Consider the following 15577-nt stretch of genomic DNA (forward strand, 5'->3'; position numbering starts at 1 on the left):
GAGATATTAACAAAATTATAAAATGCTTTGGGTTGTTTAAAATCTTCCTTCCAATGTAGATGGATTACAGCAAGCATGACATGGCCATTTTCCATTATATGACCATTTTCGATGTACTTGTTCATGGCATTAGTACATGTGCCACATTTTGCCTTATCAACAGACTTTGAACCTAATTTTTTACTTTTTTTTTTAGCTCACCTGGAACATAGTTTAGGTGAGGTATTAGCATCGCACAGTGTCCGTCAATGAGTCAGTCAGTACGTAAACACTCGGATCTTCCTCTCCTAAACTACTCACACGATTTCAATGAAACTTGACCACAACCTTCATCACCCGTGATGTACTAAAGTTTATTCACGGCTTTAAAATAAATATATATATATATATATATATATATATATATATATATATATATATATATATATATATATATATATATATATATAACTGGACCTGTAGCTTATCTGGACCCTGGCCTAATGTTGTAACCAAAATTTGGTAGCATTCTGACTGGCGGGTCTGGAAAAGAAGATTTTTGAAGGCATTTACTAAGTCCGTCATTTTGACCTACTTAAAGTCACACGACTGGAACGAGCTTTGCAATCTCCATTAGCAGTCAGCAGTGGAACCTTGGCACCAAATTTCCACCGGATCAGCCCAGCAGTTTGGCCGGAGAAGTCGAAATAGGAGACTGACGTCTGGACGGGCAGATGGAAGGACGGACGAAGTACGGTGCTTGATGACAATACCTTATCTGGAATTCCAGTTCCAGATAAGGTAAAAATCAGGGTCTGGGAGGTTTACAATGGGGTACTTTGGACCATCCCAGGTGATTATGGTTGTGGTCAAGTTTCAGCGAAATTGTGTGTGTAATTTCTAAGAAGAAAGCAAATACCTATATCTATATTGGGGGGACCCCCCCCCCCATAGACACTTTTCAGACCCCAATTTTTTTTCATGGTGTGAACAAACTCTGGTATATCATGGGTGATGAAGGTTGTGGTCAAGTTTCATAAAAATTATTTGTGTAGTTTCAGAAACGAAATTGCATGTGTTTATGGACCAATGGACAGACTGACAGACAGATGACGTGCCATCCCATAAGATCCCCATAACTACGTTCCAAGTGAGCTAAAAATCAGGGTGTAAGGGGAATTACAGGGGGTCAAAGTTGGTCCAGGTTTGACCCCCCCCCCTCAGCAAATAGGTATTTCCTCGTTTTCTTTAAAACTGCACACACAATTTTGATGAAAATTGACCACAACCTTTCACCCATGATGCCAAAACTCATAGTACTGTTTTCACCAAATTTTGTAGAACTTCTAAAGACAAACATCTCCTGATGCCTTGAAAATACCATCAATATATTGTGAAATAGGTCAATTTAAATGTCAAAGGTCATTACGATTATAGCTTTGACTTCTTCTCAAAAAGTATTTCCCCGAATTCGACATAACCTGGGAGGAATCATCTCTGCATGGTGCTTTCACAAGTTTGTTCAAAGTATCGGTGAATTTACATATTTTGTGGGACATCCACACCTACCAGTGGTTCCCTGGTTCTAGCAGGTGAGCCCAATAGGGCATTGCCCCTATTTTTTTTGTTTTGAAATCGGTTTTGTAGCGATTTTATCGTGGCCTTGATATTTATGGTGACTGCGTCTCATCGAAGAGTTTGTACAGAGACAACAGCATGAACAGGAACAACGTTCTGTACGAATGAAACCCTCATGGTCAAGGAAGTAACACTCAAACAACTGAGCTATTCCCAATGTTATCAACTGTATCACCAATAATGGACTTTTATCATTTAATATCCAAAAGCTATCTTCATCCTTCCCACTGCGAGGCAATGTCTTCCCTCCCAAATTGACGTTTTATGTTGCGATATGATTGAGATGCATCGACAAATCGCTTGGCCATCAAACGTCACCGTGAGATTGAATGTGGGAAAGTATGATGTAGTTTGAGGAAGAATCCGTGAGAACGTCCGCGAGATGAACAAGCAAGTCGAGGCACGGGCAAAGGAAGATTTGTTGAACCACAGTGGCTTTGTGGTGATCGCTTAGCGGGAAAGGTGGGAGGCCCACTGTGGGTGTGAGGCTTCTGTGCAGGAGTGGCACGCATTACTTGTTTGATATTGCACATGTTTCAGTATGCCATTGCACGGGTGTTTCACAACGACATGTGGTTTTACATTGTGATAGAATATTAATTATGATATGCCATTCCTCACGTCAATGTAAAAATCGGTGTATTGTGCTTCTATAAACAAGGATGCATGCTTTTATGCCAACATATGGCCAATCAAAATCGTTTCGTAAGAGTATTGGCAAGGTTTGGCAAATTCAAAGAATATTGCACAATTTTGTGGAACTGAAAGCACATTTGTAAACTTGAAACATGAGAACATGAAAAAAGTTACATATATATCTACTAAAAAAAAGGAAATGTGTGCGTGTGCATGTGTGTGTCAGTGTGTCTCCTCCATAACTCCAAAACTATGAAACCTAGCAGCCTGAAACTTTGTACGCATACTGAGAAAACTCCAAGGAAGTGCAAAAGTGAAAATCGGGTGTTTGGGTTAATTAAAACACCCCTTTTGAAGATAATTAATGGCATTATTTAATTATGTCCTTCATCAGGTGATTCTCGGCCACCTCACTGTCTGGGGTCTGAAAGCATTTAATGGCTCACCTCGCTGGGGTCCGAAGCCGCTGTGTTTTTTTGGCCCGTTCAACCATGCCTTGACTTGGAACAGTCCGCAATGATTTCTTAACAATAAAGTTTTTTTTTTTCCACTTTCCTCACTAATATATAATATCGAATGCCTCTTTATCGTCGCTTCAAATTGCTAGGTATATTGCAATGCTTATAAACGCCCAGAGACTCCGGCGTTTGCGGCTTTATTTAATTTGGGCATGTGAATAACCAGGAGAATCTCTTAAACTAAGGATTACTACAAAATGTAAGCTCCAGATTTGAAAGTATCAGCAGTTCCGACTCCGAAAAAAAGTGTGGATTTGTCCAATTCGGACATTGCATGGGCGTTTCTGGATGCAGAGTTGTATCGAGGGCAAAAGGTCTTATTAAGTTCTGATGCAAAAACGAAGGTTCTGTAATATTAACAGTGAAATAAAAAATTGTGAAGACCAAATACTTTTGTCATTTTCAACTTATTTACGAAGAAAAATGTGAGTTATTTGAAAAAAAGTGCACAGGGTGCCAATATTTTTGGCCACGACAGTATAACCGAGGGACTTCGTATCAGGCAAGATTGATTGTATGTGGCAGAACTTTGGGCTGGGGCGTTTGTTATGTCAATGACTGAAATGATAATTATATATGAGCACGAGATCAAGGTGATAATTGCGCTCATAACGTTTTATGAAGATCTATTTGGTGTGGAAATGGTGATCAGATGGCTTTGGTAAAAGGAAGGAGGTGGTTTGGTGGGAAGTATTGTGGTGAAAAGGTTTTGCAATTGGGAATGTTCCAACTTCTGATGCACTTTATTTCTCTAGTTGTTTTGTAGAAACACTAAATATCCCAGAAAATGAACATTTATATTTCAGAATACGAAATTTCTGAACCAGCAGTAAAAGGTCAAACAATAAGATTATTATTTTTGAATGGCGTAAATGCTACTGGGCACATCAAAGGAAGGGTTCCTGATATTATGGGGGTACAGTACATGTGGCATGTAGCTGCAGGCACAGCGCATAAGGGCACGGCCTGCACAGGTGCGAAAAGGCCTAACTCAACAGGTGTCTTGGCTCGGGATAAGAAAGCGCACCTTGACACTGATGGATGCATTGCGTGAATTGAGGTACAAGATCGGAGTTTTCAAAGCATCCTGGGTGGAGTTGAGTAGATCTCCGTGACTGGTGGAATGTAGCCCCGAGCACAGGTGGACAATGTGTCTGTCACATCTACCGTCATCATTCACATTGTTTTTCAAATTATGAGTTTGTTTCATGTGCACAGTGAGATTTCCCTGAGGTTTGTTTTCGATTGCTTTTTGCCTCCAGTAATTTGTTCTTTTAAATGTTATGTTTTAGAATGTATAAAGATGAGAAAACTTTTGTGTATGTGTGTGTGTGTGTGTCACTGGAATGGTGACCGTGTGCCCTTGTGCCACACCAGCTTTTGCTGTAAAGGTTCTCACCAATCTGGGATGCCTGCCACACATCCACTCTATATAGGAATCCATTAGAGTCTAAGAGGATTTGTGCAGCTAGCAAATGAGATATTACAGTTGAAATAGTTACTTCTGGCATCCAGTTGTAATTTGTGACAGAAGCAATTGTCCACTACAAACAAGCATTGTGCTGGCTTCTACACTACTACTCACTGTATCAGTCAGCCAACCTTATTAAAAAGCATCATTATGTGAACAGGTGAGGAATTGGGTGACAATATGTCAAAGGTCAGAGGCCATCAATATTGATACGGCCGTGCGTGTTCAACAAACCAGTACGCTGCCCGGTGGGTATGGCACAAAAAGATGTCCACATCCGCCGGGTTAATTCGGCATGAATCGGCATCTTTAGAGTCAGTGTTCTGTGTTGACGCGCTTAAGTGTGGACCCAATTTGCCCATCTAACGGCTTAGGAAACCAATTCTCACCAAGCGCTATGGAGCCCGCTCCCGATCACCACATAGGTTCCATAAAAAATGGAATTTTAACAGATGGAGAAAAGTGGAGGAAGCAGAACACGGCCACACAACGACAATCACAATTTATACTAGAAGGGTACTCGGTAGAGCACATACTTCCACCAGGCTGACCAGTTAGTTTTGTGTACCATTGATAGGACAGATCTGCATCCAGAACTTAACCAAAATCCTATCAGCTTTTCTTGTCACCAACCCAACTCTTCCACCAAGTTTTGTCATAACCCATTTACAACTTTTTGAAATATCATGCCATATATCGTTTTTGGTCCCATCTCTCAAAGGTGAAGAAGACCAAAAATCGAATCAATTTATCCTTTTCACACACCCAACCTGTCCACCAGGTTTCGTCCAAATCCGTCCAAAACTTTTTGAGATATCCTGCTCACAGACAGACAGACAGACAGACAGACTAACAGGTAAAAACATATCTTCTGTCCACCGGTGACGGAGCTAATTAAAAACTTCTCGTATCCGGATCCAGATCTCTACCAAAATCGAATTAATTCGTCCTTTACACCCAACATGTCCACCAAATTTCGTCCGAATCCGTCCATAACGTTTTGAGATATCCTGCTGACAGACAGTCAGATAGACAGACAGACAAACAGGTGAAAACATATCTTCTGTCCACCAGTGATGGAGCTAATTAAAAACTTCTCGTATCCGGATCCAGATCTTTACCAAAATCGAATTAATTCGTCCTTTACACCCAACATGTCCACCAAATTTCGTCCGAATCCGTCCATAACGTTTTGAGATATCCTGCTGACAGACAGTCAGATAGACAGACAGACAAACAGGTGAAAACATATCTTCTGTCCACCAGTGACGGAGCTAATTAAAAACTTCTCGTATCCGGATCCAGATCTTTACCAAAATCGAATTAATTCGTCCTTTACACCCAACATGTCCACCAAATTTCGTCCGAATCCGTCTATAACGTTTTGAGATATCCTGCTGACAGACAGTCAGATAGACAGACAGACAAACAGGTGAAAACATATCTTCTGTCCACCAGTGACGGAGCTAATTAAAAACTTCTCGTATCCGGATCCGGATCTTTACCAAAATCGAATTAATTCGTCCTTTACACCCAACATGTCCACCAAATTTCGTCCGAATCCGTCCATAACGTTTTGAGATATCCTGCTGACAGACAGTCAGATAGACAGACAGACAAACAGGTGAAAACATATCTTCTGTCCACCAGTGACGGAGCTAATTAAAAACTTCTCGTATCCGGATCCAGATCTTTACCAAAATCTAATTAATTCGTCCTTTACACCCAACATGTCCACCAAATTTCGTCCGAATCCGTCCATAACGTTTTGAGATATCCTGCTGACAGACAAACAGGCAAACAAGACAGGCGTGAAAACATAACCTCCATCCACTTTCTGTGGCGTAGGTAATGATGGAGTGCAAACAGATACAACAACTGATTAATTATTGGAAGTACTGTCGGACCCTGCTAATCGTTGACCCCACATACCCACGGGTCATAAAGTGTGACCTGCTTCTACATCCGCGTATACGCGTTTTGTGTTTCTCTAATGTACATTTCAGGAGTTGTCTCCGATATCCACTTGGGAAATTGGAAATCAGCCAAAACCACAGCATGACATAAAAAAAGGTGTAAAAACGGATCCCCTCAACTTCAACCCAATTAGTTTACTGTACTTCCAATCATTATTAGCAAGGTCATGTAATCAGTCATCGCAGTTGACATAAAATCATTCCCTTTCTCCAACAGCCTCATCTCGGATCATTCATTCAAATTCAGACCTGGTCACTCTACCTTGGACATGCTGCTTCTACTCCCCCAACAATGGTCGAGGCCTTCAATATCAGACGTGAGATCAGGGCCGTCTCTCTGGACATATCTCGAGCTTTTGATACAGTCTGGCATCCTGCCTTGCTCTCGAAACTGCCTGGCAATGGAATCCAAGGCCACTCTTGGATTACTGACTTCCTCCACTCCCATCGACAACGTGTGGCTCTCAATGGAACTCTTTTATCTCCTCTCCTGTCAAGGCTGGAGTACCCCAATACAGTGTTCCAGCCCCCATATTCTTCCTAATCTTCATCATTGATGTCAGATTCTCTGGAAAATCCTCTTTATCTCTTTGTTGATGACTCCACTCTCTGCCATGACATCTCTCATCCTTCTGACAGACAGGCAGCAGACTCTTCCCTCTCCTTAAACTTTGACAAAATCACAAACTGGTCAATTGCAATTTTGTTTATGTATTCATATTGTCCACCTTTGTGTTCTCCTTTTCCACTCATTGTTACCTGAATCCTTTGTCTGTCCATCTCAGACTTCTTTCTCCATTTGCCCTGCTGTTGGTGTTTCCCCTTTCTCCTGCTGTTATGTTGTTTTTTGATTTGGTCTGTTTCATCGCTCTTCCACGAACCTTGGCCATGTAAAAAATCATATACATTAATTTATTTATTTAAAATTATTTTAAAATAATGACTCGACATTCGCAGCAATTTTTCAGGAATGTGTCCTCCACAAATACGAGGGTTCAACTGTCCATCCATCCATTGGGACCATCCTCTGTGCAGAGCATTGGTGCTGCCTAAGCATTCCCCTTGACTACTGGACACAATCCTGGACAGGTCGCCACTCCACCACAGGATACCAGCAAGCTGGTACTCATTTTGCCAACCTCAGAAGGATCACAGGCAGAGTCAACCCCACCTGGTATTAATTCAATGGCGGAGTGGGATTTAGAATTCAGGATTATCAGATCCCAAGCCCACCACCCCAACCATTAAGCCAACACCAGGCATGTTCGTATTGCATAATAAAGCCTGGATATTAAAAGAGTTTAAGAAGGAATGCTTTACTGGGGAGGAGTAAAGTGACTTTCAGGTCACCCTGCACTGTGAAATATCTTCCAATCTATCTCCCATTTTAGCCCCTAGACCAGATCCCTAACAATGTATCGAGATGTGACTGGGTTTCCAAAAGGGTTTATTATCCTGGCAGTTAATAATCACACTATATCATATATATATATATATATATATATATATATATATATATATATATATATATATATATATATATATAATTGGCCTGTGTCTCATTTGTTTGACTTGTAAACACTCCGAAGCCACTTGACAGAATGAGTTGATATTTGCTTGTTGTATTGGGGGTGTGCCCTGGAAGGTTTTAGGCATTAAAAAATATTTGTAATTGAGAGGGTTCTGGAGAGGGGTTGGGGTTGGGGGTGGGGGGACACTAAAAAATGTGTATTGCATCGCATCACCCGGTGATGGTGGGAAAGGGTATTACAATTCAACTGGAAATGAGTCGCAATTTTTCATTGTACATGTGGCAGAGTGCAAGTACTTTACTGAAACCTGCCAGTGGGTGTGGGTATTACACTCTCGTCGGGAGCAGTTGTTCATAATAATAGTAATAATAATAATAATAATTAACAGCAGCTGGAAGACAAACAACCCATCTTGCATTCGGAAATGGAAAACTAATAACAGTAGGTTTGCCGTTCAGAAACGGAAAACTTTAATAACAATAGGTCTTGCATCTGGTAATGGAATACCCTAATAAAAGTTGGTCTTACATTTGGAATTGAAAAGCTCTACGAACAATAGGTCTACATTCCACAATGAAAAACCCGAATAACAATAGGTCTACATTCGGAAATGGAAAGCGCCAATAACACACTTTTGTGAAGTCACCCGAACAGTTTCCTCTGATTCGAGATTCCCAAATAGTGCTGTGGTCGAGGTACAGTTATATTTGGAGTGTAAAGGCAACCAGACAAAACCAACAAGCTCTTCCATTCCCCAGGAATGGCAATTTTGTGTGACCATCCCATGGAGATACACTGAGCACTGTTTACATGTCATCGAGGTTTATCTCATGGTCAAAGTTGTCACTGATTCTAACGAAAAATTCATTGCAACAGCTCTGGTCATCGTCCATAAAATTCTGCACTCAATTAAATTTCTAAGGGATTGCTGTGATGTTGCAATATAGAAATCTATTTGTTTCTCTATAATAATAAACCTTACAGTAAGGGAAAGATATTTTTTAAAGTTCACCTCTTGTATTATCTAAGGTCCCACAGAGAGGTTTTCTTGCAGCTTGTATCACCTGTATTTTGTGCAGGTCGTATAATGCTGCCTGGCTTGAGCTAAATGTCGTGCGAGTCATCCCACGGTGGATTGGTTTAACGCACAATAACTCCACATATCAGCACTGCACCATTCCCCACATGCCCAGTATATGCATTGCATAAACGACTTGCCCATTGCATTAGTTCCTGCCTTTGTTACCCAAAATCCTTCAGGGTCTCTGCAGTGCAAAGTTGGTGAAGATGGAATGAAGGTTCCGAGTTATCAAAAGTTATCCTCGTGAAAGATGGTGGTTTTTTTTTCTGGTTCTAAACCTTTTTTTGGTATGCAAAGTTGAGGCTTGTGGAGGAGCTAGCACATAGAACGGTTCCAGGGTAACAGGACAAAAGGACCAATAGAAAGATGAGGGGGAACCAACAGCAGGGAGGAGGGACAAAATAGAGGGAGATGGACAAATGAGGGATGTGGGAAAATTGAGTGCTCGAGGAGGAGACACGGGTGGACAATATGGATACAGCTGCAAACTCTCAGGAAGAAAATACTGTAAACTTGGAAAGAGGTGGGTTAGCGGGGGTCAAAAACATCATGGGTTTGAATGGGGATAGTGAGAAATAAAATGAGACATTACTTTCATTCCAACCCTCATCAATATATTCTGTATTGTATAATACTGTGGACAGAGTCTCATTAAGACAAAATGTTCAGTTCTTTCGACTATTTGTCTAAATGAATGTTCATCCTAACCAAGATTTTGCAATGTCCCTTTATTGAGTTATTTATTTTATTTTAGTGGAGGGGTGGGGTGAAGATTTTGAAATGTCTTACAACAGCTATCCTCGTACCTCCTTATAATGCCTGAAAATATATAACACAAACATTTCCTATTCCACACAAGGCTGCAGGGTAGCTTCATTGGCTGAGGGCATGGCTATGCTACTGATGCAGTGCACTCTGCTGGTTTGGGTAGGTATTTAGGACTGGACATGGTGTTGGTGATAGCTCGCCTTCTCTTCACGAAGGACATCATGGGATTTTTAACATCAACAAAGAAATGCTCGCAGATGGGACACCCGTTTAATGTTTATCCCAGGGATGGCATGCACATTGATGAATCACCCTGCCTGTGAATCACCGGGATGACTGTGTATAGCTCGATCAGAATTCCAACCAAGGTTAGATAGCTCAGAGGCGAATGCGCATACCGCGAGGTCATCCTGTCAGCCCTATATTACAAATGAAAGAGAGACTCGCAAGACTTATGAAGATGGAGGCATTTAGCCTTTCCCAAAATACCAAGCTTCATTGATATTTTGCTACGGCCTTTTCAGCATTGGCAGAGATGAGCAGAGATAGGTACTCTTGATGCCCTCAAGCCAGACACAGATGTCTATTCCCATTCCAGCCATGCTATACAAAGCAAAAATAGCAAAGTAGAATGAATGAACAAATCTGGTGAGAACAGCATATTAATAGCAAAACTCGTCTGGTGGGGATGTGTCCTTGTCAATTGTCATGTATAAGTAGAATAAACAATGGATTAAGGGATTGGCTTGCGAGGCAGAACGATGATGCAGAATATGAACAGGCAAAAGAAAAATTCTGCCGATGGTGACACCAGCTCGAGCAGGTCGTGCAGAGAAGGTGTCATTAATAGCAACGGGTCCTGTATGCCATTTTTAATAACTGGTGTCAAGGCTCATGGAAGAGCAGAACAACAGGGGACAAACCGTCAATGGATATAGTAGACCAAAGTGGAAACAGGTGGTCAAGAATGCATGCTTTCACCACATTATGGGAATAGGGTCTCAGTGGATGTAGTAAAGCTTAGCGGTAGAAAGTGGAGAGATCATGATATTATTGGCTGCCATCTTGGCTACCCACAGCTTCCTGCCCATTGTGGAGTTATCGGGTAAAAACATTAACAATTGTAAAAAAAAATAATACTAAAACAGTCCAAAGCAGTTCAAGAAGCTTGTTTTCTGACCATTTGCTTAATTTGCATTTTGAGATGGACATTATCAGTATTTTGGGTTCATACATAAATGAATAATTTTTCGCATGAACTGACTTATCGGTCGTCATTGAAGCACCACCCATCATCGGTTTCACCCTGATGTGCCCCACGGCCTGACATGAAAGGTGGATTTGCAACATTTATGGTGGGTATGTAATGCATAAGTACATACTCTGTATGTTGACTTTTATATCCAAGAACATAGCAGGGTCTGACAAATTGTCACCCAACACTCAGGGTAGTGCTTTTCAATAGCATCCCACTACAACTTACCGAGGTACTACCGTTGTCCAAAGCACTAGTCCGAGGCACTTTTCATACATTTCTTGAAGGCTGTACTTGTTCATGTTCACATTCTAGGTCACCGCTCATCGAGTGTGGTTCAATTGAAGGTCACAAAGGCTATTTGAAAAATGAATGGGAAAATTAAATTATCAAATGACCCCATGCTCAGATCGCGAGTGGTGGCCCATTGTACTCCACCGATTTTGAATCAAACAGGAAAGAGAAAGACTTAGCTTCAGGCGAAGTCTGTACTTCCTATTTTTCTGAGGGCTGGCAGGACATCGTAGGGGTACACACACTCAACTTTGTGTCTCGTCAGGGTTTGCCATCTAAATTGCCATCCAGGTATTTCACATTCAGGTCGAGACATTGATGTGTGTGACGTCCCTCAGAAGAACATTAAGCCATAGGACCCTTTTTCCAGCACCAGTTGTTGGTTGATATTAAAGATACTGTTCTGCGGTACCTTTTGCAAAAAGTACACAAGTTACGACGAGCACGCTGAACTAATTACAAATTACTGCCTGGATCATGGGGACCAAGTGGATTGGTCTCCTGAGATATCCCTGGACACCAGGATACACTGCTTGGTATCTCAGAGTGTGTTTGTTGTCTGGTTCAGCAACTCCTCCACTACAAATAACTCACATTCCCTGGTTGTTGGCATGTCACATGTGAACAGCTCCCTTCAGCCATGAAGGGCAATCATGATACATTTCTTTTTGCTCTATAGGCATTTATATGAGGTTGTTGCAGTCAGGACAACCAGTTTAACATCTCTCGTTGCTGATGCTTTTGACATGTGATTATATTTTGTATTCTAAAGATAGGAAGGATTAAGTAAACATTAGACAAGCCGTAAGCATCGTCTATTTGGACATTTCTAGATCTTTTTCATCTCGTACAACTCAGACTTTCTCCTCAATGTTCCCTTTTATGTGCTTTGTGGGACGTCCCTGCGCAGAGCCAATGTGTTCCCAGCTCCACCCAAACTCCTTTCCATATTCTTCCTCTGGTTCTCAACTCTCCTGCTTTCTATTTATTAATCCTGTCTCGCATTAATTTCCCTTTCTCATGATGTTCTTGCATATGTAATATCTAGATGTTCTCTTACTGCTCATCTTTACTGCTACCTGTTAGTTTCCTTTAGCAGTGGTTACTACCTGCATAGGAAAGGTCCTCTTCCTCTTCTGCTATGTTGTCTTCTGCCGTTTTTCACTGTGAAACTCTGCTGTTAGCGGTCGACCTCGAGTTAATTACTAGTATAACTCACCTGCATTTACCTTTCATGATTTTTCGTTATATCTTATTTCTTATTCCATCAGGTGACATTCAAAATGTAGAAATCATCGGCAAATTGTTCAACGCTGTCTCTCGAGTCCAAGGACGTTCTCGAGTTCCATGGAAAAGGTAGGTCAGAGCAAGATTTTTCAATTTGGCCAGAGCACCAGCACATAATGGCCTACTCTTTTCCAAAGACTCCGTGGGATCTTTAAAGTCACCAGTGAATGCTAGCAGAGGGGACATCCGGTTTTAATGTCCCGAGGTGATGGACATCCAGGTGAAGCACGCCGCACCTGTTGCTTCAATGCCATGCTCATGAAGCACCACGCTACCTGCGAGTTACCTTGTCAGTTCAATATGTGCTTATTGCCAACGGTTACAACACTGCTCTGCATATAATAATTTACAATACATCGCTCAAAACGATTTGTGATTATTGTTCACCCAACTCTGCTCTTGTACACCTCCTTAAAGATTATTGATCTGATTTCCGATTAATGTCTCACAACAGTGTAGCGAGTTCACACCTATCTGAAAAGATAACTTCCCTTGAAATGTTCGCAGCAAATTCACAGAGATTGACAAGCATTTATGATTCCAAATGCATGGACGCCATTGCTGCGCACGAAAGTAACTCCTGGGTGAAAACGCGCTGCGCAGAGAGGAAGAAACACGAGGATGATGTGTTTTGCTGCTGCGGGCAAACCTTTACCTTTATCTCTTAACATTCAAGCAATTACTTGTTATCACCAGCAGGCTGAATGATAGCATTAGGTGTAGTTTATGGCCTGCCAGAATTTGGGACTGCCTGAGGCATGACAGTAAATCACCCAAACTGTCAACATGCCAACAAAATTAATTTTTGTTGAGAAGGTCCAGTGTTTTCCTCTACTCATGGAAGACAGAGAAAGAGGATGGAATGTGTAAGGTTGTGAGAAATGGCATTAAATAATATGTCCGAAGCTTCTAAACGGTACACATAGCCATAAAGAGACGTCATTGGAAGCCATGAGGAATGTCCTGCCATCGTGTAACAAAGTACATTGGTGTAAGCTCTTCGAGAAAATGGCCGCTTTGGCACCAATTCCAGGAACAGCTTGGTCCTTAACGGCTGAAACAGGATGCCTTACTGGGACTGTGCACATCTTGGCCATCCCACTGGCCCCAGGGCAGCACATTGCTGCTGGAAAGCTTTTCTTGGCAACATGGTGCTTAGTGGTCAGTTAGGATCATGTGGCCTCAGGCACACCTTTTAAAATCGAGGCCCTTTTCTCTTGGGATGCTCTATTGGATTGAGAATTTTTGTTGCACACACCAGGTTTTGATTTGTTTAAATAAGTAAATAAATAGCAACTTAACCCCACCCCTATTCCTTCTTCCTTCTTTCTCAGTAACCAGCTATCATTCACTTTTATGTCTAATTGTTTTGTTCATTATTTAACACTCCGTTACGTCCTTGATTAAACATGTGGTTATGTCCTTGATTAAACATGTGGTTATGTCCTTTATTTAAAATGCGGTTATGTCCAGTTTGTAACATGCCGTTCTGTCCATTATTAAACATGCGGTTATGTCTATTACGAAACATGTGGTTATGTCCATTATTAAACATGTGGTTATGTCTATTATTAAACATGTGGTTATGTCTATTACTAAACATGTGGTTACGTTCATTATTTAACATGTGGTTATGTCCATTATTAAACATGTGGTTATGTCTATTACTAAACATGTGGTTATGTTGATTATTTAACATGTGGTTATGTCCATTATTAAACATGTGGTTATGTCTATTACTAAACATGTGGTTATGTTCATTATTTAACATGTGATTATCTCCATTATTTAACATGTGATTATGTCCATTATTTAACATGTGATTATGTCCATTATTTAACATGCAGTTATGTCCATTATTTAACATGCCACTATGTCCATTATTTAACTTGCGGTTATGTCTATTACTAAACATGTGGTTATGTTCATTATTTAACATGTGATTATGTCCATTATTTAACATCTGATTATGTCCATTATTTAACATGCAGTTATGTCCATTACTGAACATGCGATTATGTCCATTATTTAACATGTAGTTCTGTCCATTATTTAACATGTGATTATGTCCATTATGTAACATGCAGTTATGTCCATTATTAAACATGTGATTATGTCCATTATTTAACTTGCAGTTATGTCTATTACTAAACATGTGGTTATGTTCATTATTTAACATGTGATTATGTCCATTATTTAACATCTGATTATGTCCATTATTTAACATGCAGTTATGTCCATTACCTAACATGTGATTATGTCCTTTATTTAACATGTGGTTATGTCCATTATTAAACATGCTGTTAAGTCCATGATTAAACATGCTGTTATGTCCATTATTTGACACGCTGTTATGTCCATTATTTAACATGCAGTTATTTCCATTACTTAACATGTGATTATGTCCATTATTTAAAATGTGGTTATGTCCTTTATTTAACATGTGGTTATGTCCATTACTTAACGTATAATTAAGTCCATTATTTAACATGTGATTATGTCCGTTATTTAACAGGCAGTTATGTCCAATATTTAACATGTGATTATGTCCGTTATTTAACAAGCAGTTATGTCCATTATTTATCATGTGGTTATGTCCATTATTTAACATGTGATTATGTCCGTTATTTAACAGGCAGTTATGTCCAAGATTTAACATGTGATTATGTCCGTTATTTAACAGGCAGTTATGTCCATTATTTAACATGTGATTATGTCCGTTATTTAACAGGCAGTTATGTCCATGATTTAACATGTGATTATGCCCGTTATTTAACAGGCAGTTATGTCCATTATTCAACATGCAGTTATTTCCATTACTTAACATGTGATTATGTCCATTATTAAACATGTGGTTATGTCCATTATTTAACATGTGATTATGTCCATTATTTAACATGTGGTTACGTCCTTTATTTAACATGTGGTTATGTCCATTACTTAACGTATAATTACGTCCGTTATTTAACATGTGGTTATGTCCATTATTTAACATGTGATTATGTCCATTATTTAACATGCAGTTATTCCATTACTTAACATGTGGTTATGTCCATTATTTAACATGTGGTTATGTCCTTTATTTAACATGCAGGTATGTCCATTACTTAACATATAATTACGTCCATTATTTAACATGTGG

The 15577-nt window shown here is 40.1% G+C and overlaps 1 protein-coding gene across 7 annotated transcripts in view; it reads left to right on the forward strand.

The window, feature by feature from the left end:
• The window catches only part of LOC147013228 (uncharacterized), a 72067-nt gene that overhangs the window by 32194 nt on the left and 24296 nt on the right, over nt 1-15577 (forward strand). For 4 of the 7 annotated variants that reach the window (XR_015051236.1, XM_085854882.1, XM_085854883.1 and 1 more), the window contains one exon: nt 12420-12504. The exons of the other annotated variants lie outside the window; for them this stretch is intronic. Coding sequence is in view for 3 of the 4 variants with exons in the window: in XM_085854882.1 (XP_085711008.1) it covers nt 12496-12504 (9 nt within the window). In the remaining variant the exon portion in view is untranslated. The remainder of the gene's footprint in view (nt 1-12419; nt 12505-15577) is intronic. 7 annotated transcript variants of the gene reach the window in all.

The sequence above is a fragment of the Eptatretus burgeri genome, chromosome 14 (assembly GCF_056783735.1).
Source record: "Eptatretus burgeri isolate ZD-2024b chromosome 14, Ebu_testis_v1, whole genome shotgun sequence".
In the NCBI taxonomy this organism is placed as follows: Eukaryota; Metazoa; Chordata; class Myxini; order Myxiniformes; family Myxinidae; genus Eptatretus; species Eptatretus burgeri.